A 15,354-nucleotide genomic window follows, 5' to 3' on the forward strand; every position below is an offset into this window, starting at 1 on the left:
TCTTTGACAAAAAAAAACGTTCTCTTCCTAGTTCTTGGAAGGGATGTTGGAACGGAGAATTGAAAAGAAGCAGGAACGTGGTTCACAAAGGTCGAGGAAATATCTTCCTGACTCGTCGGCTACAAAACTGTTTCCAGTATTTCTAAGGGCACCTATTTGAGTCACAAGCGCTTAAAACCTAATTTATTGTCTCTTTCCTGTGCTATTCTGCGATTAGAACCTCGGCGTTGTATCGTCGGCTTCTGAAATATTCGCAAAATATGTTATGCCTATGAAGGACGCTGTATTCATGGGTACCTCATGTTGGGAGCGGTCAGGGGGAAGAGGGGCTGAGGTGACCCTATTTACGCCATGCATTTTTTAAAAGCGGTTTTTGTTTTAAAAAAAACGGGCCATGTGTTTTCTTTGTTTTTTTGCGAGAAATGCCTCGCCCGCTCCTTTAATGTCGTGGCGTATTGCATATTATTTAACGGGGGTATTGCTTGGCGATATTCCAATAGTTCTATTTTCATCACAGTTCTGGCGCGAAGTTTCCGGTGCCCACCGTGTCCCTTGTGAAAACGTTCATATAAACGTCTATGAGAAGCTGTGCGCGTATGAAAACAGCTGCGCGTTGTTCGAACGAGAAACGTGCGTGGAATGTCAGTTGTGGAGCGGACAGCCAGCATGGGGCTTACAGTGATGTTTATATTCTCTCCCCTGTCGCATATGCACAAGCCCTGCCAACTCGTAAGCTTTGATAGACCTTCAAATCTCCCTGTGCACATCTGTGCTTATAATCTAGATGTAGTCATACACTGAGCGACGGATGACACACGGGACGCCGTATACCGTATCGCGTCGAGTATAGCCCCGTCATGAGGGCGCCCCTTGACGCCGTGCACGACGGATGCACGTAGTAGTTGTTGAGCACCACCCCGTCGGCGGCCAGGGCGTCCAGGTTGGGCGTCGGGATCTGGGCGGACCCGTGGAAGCTGACGTCGGCCCAGCCCTGCATTCAGTGCAGAGAGAACGGCGGCCAGCCACCACGACTACTTCCAGGAACACTGGAGGGCCGCGACACATTCACTCGTGATACCGGAACCCGTCACCCCAACCCGCACCTTCGTCAACGCTGGCACAAAACGACGCATGACTTCTCGACTTCCAACCATGGCGCTAACAGGAGCAGACAGAAAATCGGCGCTGCTCAAAAAAATAAATAAAATAAAACAGTAACAGTTCAATGTACAGGACTCACTCCTTTTTCTCTGCTTTTGAATTCTACACAGCGATTACGAATCCGGACTAAATATGAAGCTACATAGAACCCGGCAAACAAGTTATAGTACGAAAATGTAGCGTCGGGCGAACAGGTGGCGACGCGACAGGGACCTCGAGTTCCAAGTGCGACGCTGGGCTGGAACTCTAGCCGTCCAAGCTAGCAGTTCAACTCGGTACAAACGCTTCGGATGCGTCGCCTTGCACCACTTCCAACTAATCGGTCGAGCTGAGCTTCGCAAGCTTCCATGGCAGGGTTTCCATTTTTCGTGACAACCTTGGGCCTCGCCGAATTCATATGCACCGCTTGCACGGCCATTAGAATGAAAAACGTTGAGTTGGTGTGGGTGGGCGCAGCTGGCAAAGGACCGGGTTAATTGGAGAGACATGTGGTCAGGTTGATGATGATGATGATGAGTTCATGATGCTAAAACAGCGCAAAAAAAAAGGCGAACAAGAAGAGAGGTAGACATATATAGGACGAGAGCTGCTGTCCTGCTCCCACTCATCTTGTGTCTACTTTCCTTGTCCGTCGTTTTTTGCTGTTTTATCATCATGGACACTGGAAAGAAATCCCGCGATGCACTGCAAGTCACTGCCTCATGATGGCACCACTTCACTACTCGCGGACGCAAAGGCCCGACACCCTAATTGACGTCTCATGCGCACCTCCAGTTACGCAATCGCGTCGACTTCTACTATTCAGAAGGCATTCTGCTCCCCGAAGTTCTCTACGAGCGCAAATCTCGGAAATCGCAAAATGTGCGCGCATCCCGTCTCTCTTTACAATGTTTCCCAGATGGGCCTGGATAACCATGGATGTGTAGACTGGGCAGAGGGCGCTCCGTTTGTAGTGACGTGCTCCGAATCGGCCTGGAAGCGTGTCCAGTCACGAAGCGCGGATTGTGGTTAGTCTTATCACCATCCAAGTAGGTCATTTATAAGTCTGTAATTACCCTCGGGTGACTTTGACGGGTTAATTAAGACGAGATGGTAGAAACGTAAACGTGATTTTCTAGCCCCTTTAGACAATCGTTATGACGAGTGACGGGTGCTCTTTAGAAAGGACGGTGGCAGATGTACTCTGCGGAAGCGTATAGCTGCAGCAAACTGAAAATTGTAACACTTCTCGATGCTTACGTGGTTTAAGCCAGACTCGGGATTTTCAATATTTTGGTACACAGCAAAGCTTACGCCAGTGTTTTCGTCGTCTGTCGGCGCTTTATAGGAAAACGTTCAGAGACCACTTGCCTTCGTTTCCCTGCTACAACATTGCTACAATCTTAGCGTTTGAAAATTCCCGAAAACCGATCGGTTTTCAGCTATTTCGTAAGAGGTCATAGAACGTAAGAATATTGGCGTCCCCCATTTCACCATTACCTTCAATTCATTTTGTTAAACGCAGCCTTTCACCTTAACACTTTCACTGCGGCAGCGATTTTCGAAGCCGTAATCCCTGTGCGTAGTGGCCCACTGGTGGACCACCCTTAAGTTTTCTTGGGTACGGCGAGACCCACCATTTAGCCATCCGGGAAGCCAACCTGTTGGAACCACAAGCAGATGTCAATTGCCACCTAGCATGCGTGTTTTTCGCAGAGTCCTCGAAAAATCTGAGATGTCCCGTGGCTTCATTCCGGGACTCCGTATTCGTGCCCCACAGCATGAATGCGAAATGGGACCACCCGATGACCCGCGACGCAGTGAACGTGTTAATTTCTGAGACATCTGCATGCACGAAAGTGACCATTTCTTCCCGTAAGTTGTCTGCGCGGTCAGAGGTACCGCTGATCCGATTCTCATTCAGCATGTGCAACCTTTACGAAAAATATGCAGCCCGCCACGTTTTCTTCTTTGCCATGTTTCTCAGCTCGTTTTGCACCGGCTCCGGCTCTCAGAATCTACTGAAAGAGAGATACATTTTCGTCCTCGCATGTCCGGAGCTTGGAACTTACACGGATGCTACAACAAGAGACACACTACACGGCTCAGGAGCGGACCCCTTGGGTTGCATATTTCTGACAAAATATGCTGGCGCTGGCAAAATGTTATAAATGGCGGATGTGCAAAATTCCGAACGGGGCGAAAAGTTTGCGCGCAAGCTCCTACTTGACCAGCTTAGTGTCGTCCCCTGCTGGGCTGTCGCCGAAATACGCAAATTTCCGAACAGGGCGAAAAGTTTGCGCGCAAGCTCCTACTTGACCAGCTTAGTGTTTTCCCCTGCTTGGCTGTCGCCGAAATACGCTATGCTTAGCTAATTAGCCCTCACTTGGACGCAACCCACTCACGAGGTCATCGGCGAGTATGAAGACGATGTGCGGTCTCTTGATTTGCTGCCGGTACGTGACCGGGACGTACACGCCGTAGGCCAGGAGGGCGCCGACGGCCCCGACGATGACCTGGAAACCGGGTAACAGTTTCGTCACTGAGTCTGCTCTTGTTACATTTCGGAATACCGCAGACACCTTTCTGCAAGGTGCTCCGCCTAAAGCGGAGCCAATGCAAAAATTTGGGGAGGACACTTAGAGAGAGAGAGGCAAATAGGAAGAAGGAAGGCGGGGATGTTAACCAGAAGGGTGTTCTGGTTGGCTACCCTGCACTGGGGAGGAGGGATGAGGGGATTGAAAAGAGAAATGGAGAAGTGGCGACGGGTCACTTAAGGTTCGCCTTAAGGGTATAACGCGATAGCGCTAATCGGTTAAAACCAATATATGCGGAATTGGTCATTCTCGACTTTGCATAGGTTCTTGGGAGTACTCAGACCACTCCTGTTGCAGTAGTGTAGCGGTTAAGCGATGTGCCACTGCACTGCGATGCCAGTTGCTGCCACCGGTGGGCCTTTTGAGACCCAGATTGCTCTTCCCATGCAACCTTAATTTACCCACCACCTGCAACGGTAGTCACTTTGCTCGCAATCCAGTGGGCACGTTGTGATGACGCTACTAGGTTATGTGACCTACGTGGCACACCTAAGTTGCTTTTCTGGAGATTTTTCACTCACAACGCCGACGACGATGACGCCGGATTTTCCGCAGAACGGGAGCCTTAACGCGAGAGCCTTAACGCTAAAAGAAAGAAAGAAAGGTCAACGAAGCAAAGAAGCTTTTGAGAATCACACTTTTTCTCTACTAATTCAGAGTACTCATCAGAAACCGCGGCGCCTTTAGCATTTTGCCTCCATCGAATGCGTTATCCGTAACGTTACGTGCACTGCTTTTGCATTTTTTCACAGCGTGGTTCAAGTGTCCACCTACAAAGTGGTCGCACCGGCGCGTTGCGAACAAGCGCCGCCCAGAGTCACCGGAAGCATGTGCAGCTGCGTGAGCTCGGCCTCACCGTGGCGACGGCAATCAGTCGCGAAATATTTTATTGCCTCGATTTTGACATTCTCCTGCGCTGAAACTTTTGGCATCTTTCGGAAACTTTACCATGAAGTGCTCAGCTTGGCGCCCTGCAACGTTCTATAGTTAAGTATTCTCGAGGGTGTTTGCTTCTGAACTCTATAGATTTGGCAAGAGCATTATAACTGAGAGCTGCCATCGCCGGACACCAGTGCAATTAATTCACTGCGTCGAGTTGCACGCGTTCATATTACTTTTCCATTACGACACTTCCCCAAGTGTCGCGAATTCACGACATACCGTCTGCACACCCCTTACTCATCGCTACATGGAGCTTGATCACAGATTTGCTGTCAACATGTTCTCAGTAACTAAAGCGATCTGATCAAAATGTTTGGCGTCACTGTGAGGAATCTGTGTGAAGAAAAGGGGGCGCGAATTTGCGATTTCCATGTAGCATTCAACAAGTCCTCGTGTCTGATTTTCAGACAACTGGTGCGTGAAAAATTGGAAGACGTAAAAATGGTTCACTGTCACTGGGTCCTCGAGTTGGCTCAAGGGCCAAACACTAAATTTTGCTAATTGATGACATGCGTACTATAGGGACATACCAGCTTGATCGGTGCTAATAAAATTTTGACGCTGCATTTTGAATATGGGTTACATTAGTAAGCACAGTGTGGAGGTAATGATTCTTTTCTTTTATTCTTTCATCATTTGGCCATTAAAAGAGCAACGCCCGTTACAAACTTCCGTGGGACAACGAGTCAATATTTTAGGCAGACTTCTTTGATAACGCGACTTTGACTCTTCTTACGAGCATACCAATCCTCATGCCCCATATGAAAACGCACACGGGCGCCTTAGCGTTTTTATGGAGGAAAAACGCTAAGGCGCCCGTGTGCTGTGCGATGTCAGTGCACGTTAAAGATCCCCAGGTGGTCGAAATTATTCCGGAGCCCTCCACTACGGACCTATTTGTTCCTCTCTTCTTTCACTCCCTCCTTTATCCCTTCCCTTACGGCGCGGTTCAGGTGTCCAACGATATATGAGACAGATACTGCGCCATTTCCTTTCCACCAAAAACCAATTATTATTATTATTATTATTACTCTTCTTACGAAAATAAACCTAATTCATGCTGTGCGATTACACTACGAACAAGCCTTCCCCAACAGGAACCCATATAGCAATTGCCAACGTGAATGATCATAGCGTCTTGGAAAAGACTCCTTAGAAATCATACTTGTCGGCATGGAACTGGATTTTTTGGAGTGGCAGACCCATTTTGACGCTTCACAGGGGACTGCCCGGTCGAGCGTCTCACAGGCCCGTTCTGGCGTCTATCCGCTTACCTGCACCCGCCGCGGTGGCTCAGTGGTTAGGGCGCTCGACTACTGATCCGGAGTTCCCGGGTTCGAACCCGACCGCGGCGGCTGCGTTTTTATAGGGGAAAAACGCTAAGGCGCCCGTGTGCTGTGCGATGTCAGTGCACGTTAAAGATCCCCAGGTGGTCGAAATTATTCCGGAGCCCTCCACTACGGCACCTCCTTCTTCTTTTCTTCTTTCACCCCCTCCTTTATCCCTTACCTTACGGCGCGGTTCAGGTGTCCAACGATATATGAGACAGATACTGCGCCATTTCCTTTCCCCCAAAACCAATTATTATTATTATTATTATTATTATTATTATTATTATTATTATTATTATTATTATTATTATTATTATTATTATTATTATTATTATTATTATTACTACTACTACGCTCACGTGCGTGCTCGGCCTCCTTCCGTTTGCGGTCTTCGGTTCGATCGCTTTCCCGACACACTTGATGGGCCCGCTTGCTCGAAGCAAATGGTCTAGCTGCCAGTGGTCTTATTCGCAGTGTAAACACTACGTTGCTTTTGAGGAATGGACAGGGGCAAAACTGGCTCACAGGGTCAGGTGAGAGTTGCTGTCCACATACAAATTGAGGCAGTTATGCGTCTTTCCTTATATCGAAACCAACGGAGGGTTCAGACTTCGTTTGGTTTGAGGAAGCGAAAGGCACATGAATGGCTCACTGGTTCAGTGTACAATCGTGCTTTGAGGTACGTGGCGGTGGTGTCCACCTAACGCGTAACTCGTTACACGGCTGCCGTTGTACCCCTAAATTGCTCCTACTAAATGGCTTTTACAAAGTTTTTCAGGTTTAGTTGTGAAAAACTACAACTCAAACTACTTCCCAATATGAACGACTGGTTATCAGGAAATGAAAGGTGCGGTAACTGTCTCACTTCTCGGTAGAAACAGGTGCCGTAGTGGAGGGCCCCGGAATAATTTCAGCCACCTGGGGACCTTTAACGGGCACTGACATCGCAAAGCACACGGGAGCCTTTAGCATTTCGCCTTCATCGAAACGCGGCCGCTGCCCTCCAAATATCAATAGCGTAGATGCGCTCTTTTCCATACTGATAATTGGTGATGCGTTCGTTGTAAGTTGTGTTTGTCGCACCCTCTCCAGTGGGCATGAGTTCATGTTAGGACTACAAAGTTACGTGCATGACGTCATACATTCTAAATACAAAGTTAATCAATTAGAAAATCTCGCAATTTAAAATTTTGCCCTAAACCAAGAATTAACCTGACTCTTGCAATACAAAGCAAGAAACGCCGACTGCTTTACTACAATGCTTCACTAATACAGGAAATAATTTTATCAGAACGCCCCAAACAAAATTCTGGAGCAACCTCACCCCAAAACGCATCTTGACAATTCATCCTCGTAAGAACCTTGAGTTCGCTAATTCATTTAATAATTATTCATCAGTTTTGCAAACGATGATGGTACAGTTCCTCGCTTGAGCCATTGCATAACGAAACCCATTAAACCACTAACTTAGATCGAGAGTGGGGTGCTTAATTTGTAAGTTAAACCTGGACACAAAAAAGAGACCATGACCAGTTAATAATCGAAGTTCTTTAAGAAAGAATGTCTGTTGAATGGATGCCTAAATATTTATGCAAAATATTTATTAAATCAATCACAACATATCAACTCCCAAAGGAATAGAAAAAAACTAATTCTTAGTTGATCATACTGAACAGGGTATCGCTCTGAGCGATGGCAATACGGCTAGGAGAATTGCCATTTTCTTCACACAATAATTATCCCAATACAATAGTCAAGAAGCAATACTAATGTTACTAACTATATACCTGTCTCCATTACTGTCTCAGTGTTTAAAACACTTGAATGAATTATCCTTAAGCACATTACTTTTTTTTCTCAAAGATACATTACCACTATTTCAGCCCGGGTTTCGCCAAGACTTCTTAACGGTACCATAATTAATAAAATTCGTACACAACTTATCCCAAAACATATATACGCAGAAACACCCCACAGGCCTAATACAACCTGATTTTTGGAAGGAATTTGATCGAGTTACACACATTAAACTAATTAATAAGCCATAAACGACATCATGTCATGAATATATAATTAACAGAATTAGGAATTGCTTAGCAGACCGAACGCAGTTTGTAAAAATTACCCATCAAGCTTCCCATATAGTTCATGATGCACCTGGTATTCCCCAGCATTGCGTCTTGATCCCTGTCCGCTTCATGATTTTAATCACTGATTTATTGGCTAATTTTAACGTTAACATACGGCTCTTCGCTAACGACTGCATAATTTATGGGAAAATCAACACATTTGATGACCATGAAATCCTTGACCACGCACTATAAACTATAACAAAAATGTTCGCCGAGTGGCAGATGACACTCAGCACTATACTAATATAGCTAGCTTATATGACTAATAACAAGGAGGAAGCATAAATCCGACCTTCCATACACTATTAATGACATACCGCTCATTGCAGTCACTGAACATAAATATCTCGTCCTTCTAATAACCCATGATCTCACATGGAACGCACACACAGATGAGCATACTGAACAATTCTGGACAAAAAGATTTTTTAAAGGGAAGGAGTTTATGAACGCAGTTTTTTCATATATTGTGAGATTTCACTATAACAACAAATATATCTGCAGATCTCTCGTTGGCAGGCTTGCATTTTTTTTTCCATTAACATTTTTGCTATTGTCAAAAACGTTCCCTATTGGTTTTCTGCGGGAGTTTTTAACTGCTCGTTGCGAGCGATGGAAAAACTTTAAAAGAAAGATTTTGCTACGCATCAGAAGAATGGAACAATTGCTTTCAATATTTGCAAAACAGGACCGTAAAATATTCAAATATTAAGAAATTTTCTCCAAGAGTGTTAGACATGGTTGCTTCAAAAGCTCTAAACGACTCCTTTTTATTAAACGACGCCTGCGACTAGCCCTGCCTCAAACTAAACATTGCTTGCAACAGCTTGGTTACATCTGCTCTCGAATACGCTAATTTCATGTGATTCCTTTACACTTGAGTCGAGAACTGATTTATCAAACCCGGATATTTCGTATTATTGGCTATATCGAACCCACAGTTATCCCCTCGAAAATCCTGCATAAAAGTACAGGAAAATCGCGCAGTATATCGAACTGCGCACCACGTTCCTGGAGGTGGCGGTTCTCCTAACGGCAATCTTCGATCACCTTTCGCTTGCGCAGAAGGTCAGCTGCCCGCCCTTAGGCACTTGCTGTCAACGCTGCGAAACCGTGTGACGAGGTAGACGTGGGGTACGCTTCAGCACGCGTTTCCAAAAATGAGTATTACGTTTATACTGATTTTCCACATTGCTGTAGTGCGCCGAAGCCAACCCAACTAACTAAAGCTTGGTGGCGGCTCCCGCCTGGCGTGCTTCGCTCGCTGAGCTGGTAAAGGCCTTGCCGAAACCAGCTGCATCTTAATTTTAATTATTTGCTTATTACTGGTAACAGGATTCGGCGCCCTGTGATAGGTAGTGGCTAGTTCCAAAGAACCTTTCGCTGCGGCTTCGATGCGAAACAGGTATGCCCGACACCAATGCCCAGCGAGCGGTGCGCCACCAGAAAGCTGGCGGGCGGCACGTCGCTGCAAGAAACGCGTCATTAGTGTGGGTCCATTCTGTTCTTGCTTCTAGGGGACATAAGGTTATCTATGACAATTTTTTATATATCGAATCATCCATATATCGAAATATCTCGCTATCCCCTTCGAGTTCGATATATCCGGGTTCGACTATAACCAAATTATAACCACACTCTAAGCAGTTCAAGGAGAAGCAGTCAGTTTTATATCTAGCAAATACGAAGTAACTGATTCATCAGCCGAAATAATAGCTTAATCGCATGTATTAACCAATTCGTCGCCACTTAAAGCTAGACACTGGTAAATATATTTACTTCTCTGAAGGAAGATCATCGCGTCACGTACAAATATTTGCATACGCTTAATGAGTAGGATTTTTACACTGACTCCTTTAAATACTCATTTTTATTCTTAGCAACCAGAGAATGGAAGAGTTTGAGTTTAGATCCTTCAATTCCTAACAGTTTATTACTGACGGTGTTTATTGCTGCATTCGAGAGCATATTACACAATCACCAAACATCCCCGAGTGTTTCCATGTTGATAATTTTGCACCTCTAATTCTGCGCTGTTATTCATGTTTCAACTCTGTATTTCAACTTTGGAGCTTTCCACAGCCTATCAGTTTTGTTTTCGTCTCTCCTGTGGTGTACCTTACAGTATTCAGTTTTGATGTATAATGTTTCTACGAAACTTCACGTTCATTACACTTTTGTTCTCTCCAACATGCAATCGACCATAGTATTATTTTATGTCCTATTTGTTTCTAGTTTTGTTAGAGCTTTGTGTTCGGTTCATTAGTTACTTCCAGTATGCCTCCCCCTACCCTTGCCACGTGCTGTTTTTATTTTGACACGTTGAACAACTGAATTACTGCTTGTATTACTTTTTCCGTCATTATCTTATTGACCCTATAACGCCCTTCGGCAATAAACCCAAATGGGATTAGCAGAATGTATAAATATATAAATTAGTGTTTTTTTATTTATATGGGCCGATAATTTTCCTAGAAGTGCAGTCCAAAATTTGATAGGGCGGCAGAGGTACTCAACTCAGAATCCACACGAAACAAAGCCTATATTTAAGTTCGACATAAGATTGTTACTCTGACAAAGACACAAGCGAGAACAACAACTTCCCGCAGTACCCCTGATTGCAACACCGTTTCATTGTTAGGCAGTGCTAATTTCTTTATCTTGTCGGACGCACAAAGAATGTTCGTCTGACGAATGTCTCCCCTATTAATAATTTTTAACCCTATTTTTTTTCTCAACTCGCGTGCTTAGCTATACTAACGACGCCCACATGAATTCGTTACTGAACTGCATTCAAATAATGCGCCATTTGCTTGACTTCATCAAAGAAAAAAAGAACAAGCAAGCCATGGATAAAAATGCAATCGGAGCAAAGGGAACAAAAAGGCGCGGGAAAAGGACGGCGCCTTCATTACCAGCATGGCACGCAGCCCGGGCAGGCTCTTCGGCTGGGAGCCGTTGCTTACCAACATGGCGCTCGTTCTGAGACAGCGAGACATGCGACAGGTGCAACAGGCGGCCCCCGTGCGCGCCCCGTTACGAGAGAAAACCGCTGTGGCGCTGCCACTCTACGCCGGAGCCGTCCTCGGTGAAGCCAGTCCTGCGTTGAAAAAAGTAGACTGTTTAGCATGGCTATAAGCCCGCAATATCGCGCAGTAGCCCTGGAGCTCACTGTTGTTTACGCCGTTTATCAGGGCGGACTTCTTTAGACAATCGGAAAGGCCCCGCCTCACATCATCATCAGCCTGACTACGCCCACTGCAGGGTTTCAAAGGCCTCCATACCTAATGCGACCTACGGATCGCGCGCCGCCGAGACGGATGCGTACGTAACGAGCATGTGTTCGTGTCGAACGTAGCAGATACAAAAAAGATGCAGTATACTGCGCTAATGAGACACGACAGGAGAACAGGGACAAAAAAGGCCTTTTTTCTGCAATGAACCAACTAGCCCGCAAGATCGTTCTACTTCGTGGCAGATACAGATGCGTCAGAACAGGCGTGCAGTGTAAGGAAGGAGGAGGTGAGGTGATTACTTTGGGATACTTTGGGGAGCGGATTTTGGACGCGCATTTAATGGCTGAACGCGCTCCTTGCTAAGCTTGCGTTAGCAACGCTCTGATTGGCTTTGCCGCCTGTGACGTCATGTATGACGTGAGCTTCTGATTGGCTCCCACATACCGCAGCTGTGATTCTTCGCCTCCTCTCACCCGTGGGCGCGCGCAAAGGTGCAAGAGGCTTCATGGACGTATATACGCATGCCCGAAATCCGTAAAGTGCATGCGGCTAGTAGTGCTACTGCTCTGGAAAAGAACGGATGTACGCAGAGTTATCACTGCCGCCTAACGCACGATGTGTTCAGACCACGGCGCACTCGAAACAACTCCAGGTGTTCGCAGAAGATCGGGGCACTGCAACTATGGCGTCTCTCGTTAGGCTGTTTCAGCACAGCGGAAACGCATTAGCGCATTCCCCCCGTAAAGTTTCCTAATATAGCTAGAGGGAGCGCTGCCGGCGATGCACTTCATCTACCATGGTCAGGCGCAGGAATGCCGGGAAGACGAGGTTTATTACTTGGCTTGGCTATTGTAAAAAAATAAAACGTGCATTAAGCCGTAAAAATACGACTCTTCTCCTCGAGGCAAACCTCGAAGAAATGCTGTGAAAGTTTCCATGCCAGCTTAACACCGAACTTTCAGCTGCTTAAAATGCAATGAAGGAGTGAAAAACGCAGTATTGAAATAATTTAACCTGCGAACAGAAGGGAGCATTGCGGCGCAACTATCAATTTCTAGGCGCAATCCACGTCTTTGGCCTGGCACTATACCCAAGCCAAACACGAAACCTCGTCTTACCGGCATTCCCGCAGAGGATGGAGTTATCATTGAAGGGCAACTGCACAACTTTTTCAGAATTTCGCGATATTAAAGGATTAAAATCTATACAGGCTGTAGGTAAAGCATATCAAGTGTTATTGCACTAGCATTTAAAATAATGACGTAATCGACGATTGAGTTTTGTGCTTATCCTCAGAACCCCGGGTTAGTGCGGGGAAGTGCAGTGTGACGTCACTGAATATGTGATTTCAAATTACCGCTGTCGTCTGCCACACCCTCGCGTGCCTAGTTGGTTGCTGCCAAACAACGCTCGGCGGGCTTTTCCTTAATTCGGTGGCCTTGGATTTTTTTCGCCTTCAGTGCAGGCGTTTATGCGTTTTCAATGTACCGATACCTTCGATGACGTCATCATGCTCCGCCCCCCACCCCCACTTGGCGTTGTGTGCTGCTAAGAAGCTTGAAGGCCATCGCGATTTTAATCGGCGATTACGTCACCGTTTAAAATGCCAGGCCAAAGGGACATCGCATGCTTTACGTGCAAGTTTCACGCATTCGACCCTTTTAAGCTCGTCGATTCCTAAAACCTATGGAGTCCTAAAACCTATGGGATTCCTAAAACCCAAAGAAACTCGCTCAGACGGTGGAGCCAGCTTTTCCTTTGGGTAATATTTAGAAACTATGATTCACCCAGCTGATGCATTTCCACTACGCTAAAGCTCTACAAAGCCGGGTGCTGTCTTGGAATGTGAATATACATTGTAGGGCCAAATTTTAGAATGCTCCTTGCCTTATTGAGGATGCCTTAGGAGCGGCGTGCCTTCCTTCAGTCAGTTTCTAAATACGCCTTACCAAGGAGCCCGTAGTGAGGGTTCCTTTGGAGCATGCTTTTCTTGAGGTAGGCGCAGTGCTACCTTCATAGTTTCCTCACCGCGCTCCTGGTCCTGAACATAAGCTTCACTGCACAACCACTCGCTCACGCTAGCGCCGTAGGGTGACTCCGGCGTTTACGACAGCGCCGAGTTCAAAATGGCGGCTTAGCCCATGCTAAACTCAGTACAGGCTGTCTGCATGTTCGACGGCTGCAGCAGATTTGTTTTTGGGGTGCCTGAGTTCGTATAGCGGTGTCCACGCGTACTTGTCTCCGACAGCAACGTACGAACCACGCACATTGAATGCTGCCACCGCACTGTAAACGATTTGACGTTGCCAAACAAACTGTGAATTTTCCTGCCAAGTCACCTACAGCCTTGAAAAAAAAACTGCGTAAAATGCAAAATCAGCTCACACGCGGGCGCTTATGCCTCAAACGAAATAGCAAAATTTTATATGCGTGCTAGTCTTTTTTTTCGAATCCAGAGAAACTTCTATCAGGAACATATTCTCGACACCATGTGCGTGTAAGCGGCTCTTCGTCGCTCTGAGAGCCTCCTTATCCAAGGAGTGGATAAGGATTATTCTAAAATTAGATGGCTCCGTTCAATACTTTCTTGAGTTAAGGAAGCATGGAGGGCTCCTCACTTGTACTGGGAAAACCGCACAAGCTGAGGAGTGTTCTAAATTTCGGCCAATTTATCGCAGCCGGACTGCCGTGGAGCAAGTCACTGACGTTGCCAATGTGCTATCCCGAGGGGTCAAGTGGGGGCTCGCATTTGCAAGCCTTGACAACTCGCCAGCGATCCGACTTCCCGGTTGACTATACCACACGTAAACGTGCATTTCAGCAACATATCAACTCGAAAAAAAATTTAGGTGGTCATGACTGGCGGAACCATGCAGCCTCGCTTCGTATACATGCGGCGCAGCGCTGTTGGGGCCCGCCCCGCTGACGGAGCGCTCATTCTTTCGTTGAAATGTGTCGCCCCAGCAACAATGCATGGCCGCTCACTAAATCATTCGTTCGTCGCCTGAAGTCTCTGAGGCTGACTAATGTCTGACTAGCTAAGACTGACTAAGGTTACGTGTTTGATCGATTAAGTGTTGTTTTGAAACCGCTAGTGCATTTTTATCACACGAGGAAGACGGATAAGACAACCCGAATGTTGGAAGTCAAAGGAAACCTGCAACAGGCGGCGCAACAGGCGGCCAGCTGAGTTTCGATATTCTTTGGGGTGTCTCGCGGCTATGCGCTTCGCGCGCCCACGTGGTTTCGTTTTTGACGCACCTCAGTTTACAAGGGCGGAGCAGCGAAGGGCCTTTAAGTGCCTCTCTAAGTGCTCCTCGGACGAAGTTTGTGCAACGGAACGCACCTGCGACAAGGAAAATGAGCTGTGGATGGCTAATGTTCCAAGCGCCTCCACGTTAGCAAACTCACCGCTCGGCGTGCTCATTTCGTCAACGTACGAAACGCTAGACTGCATAACCAGCCTAACGAGGACTATTATTACAGAATTAAAATATTCCTGCAAGTACCAGTCTCTACACATCAGTCGTGACGGTGGCTCGGTGGTGACAGCTACGCTGCCGACTCCTCGGCGCTCGGACTTTCTTGCCAGACCTGCTGCCTCTGCCCTCAAAAGCATCGCACGCTCTCTGGGGTTGAGGTCGCTAAAGTGCAGGCCGCAGTTCTTTGCGAGAAGTTCGTTGTCGTAGCCGGGAACGGGACCCATCGTAACGTTTTGGCAAATGTAAACGAAGCGCCGACGGCTGATAGAGGCCTTCAACATTCTGCCGGCAGTATGTTCTCACTTCGGCCGCTGCTGGTGGCAGCAGAGCGCAGCACAGTGCAATCACAGAGTCCCCGTTCCCGCCACTTTACGTCACTTTTCTCCTATTTCGTCATCAGAGAGTTCCAAGTTTGATTCGGAGCGGCGGGAAAATGTATTTTAAATTCGAATTCAAATATCTTAGCAATAAACGCGCTTTTCGCTGCTGGACAA

General features: G+C 46.8%; 1 protein-coding gene across 7 annotated transcripts in view; it reads right to left on the reverse strand.

Annotated features, from left to right (window-relative positions):
• LOC144126084 (arylsulfatase B-like) overlaps positions 1-15,354 on the reverse strand; it is a 63,874-nt gene that overhangs the window by 14,639 nt on the left and 33,881 nt on the right. For 4 of the 7 annotated variants that reach the window (XM_077660004.1, XM_077660006.1, XM_077660005.1 and 1 more), the window contains exons 2-4: positions 11,058-11,242; positions 3,546-3,656; positions 832-991 (exon numbers count right to left, since the gene is read on the reverse strand). In XM_077660004.1, the coding sequence (XP_077516130.1) occupies positions 832-991; positions 3,546-3,656; positions 11,058-11,141 (355 nt within the window). In that variant the 5' untranslated portion in view covers positions 11,142-11,242. The remainder of the gene's footprint in view (positions 1-831; positions 992-3,545; positions 3,657-11,057; positions 11,243-15,354) is intronic. The other 3 variants (XM_077660010.1, XM_077660011.1, XM_077660012.1) reach the window with 2 other exon arrangements.

This window comes from Amblyomma americanum, chromosome 3 (assembly GCF_052857255.1).
Source record: "Amblyomma americanum isolate KBUSLIRL-KWMA chromosome 3, ASM5285725v1, whole genome shotgun sequence".
Taxonomy (NCBI): Eukaryota; Metazoa; Arthropoda; class Arachnida; order Ixodida; family Ixodidae; genus Amblyomma; species Amblyomma americanum.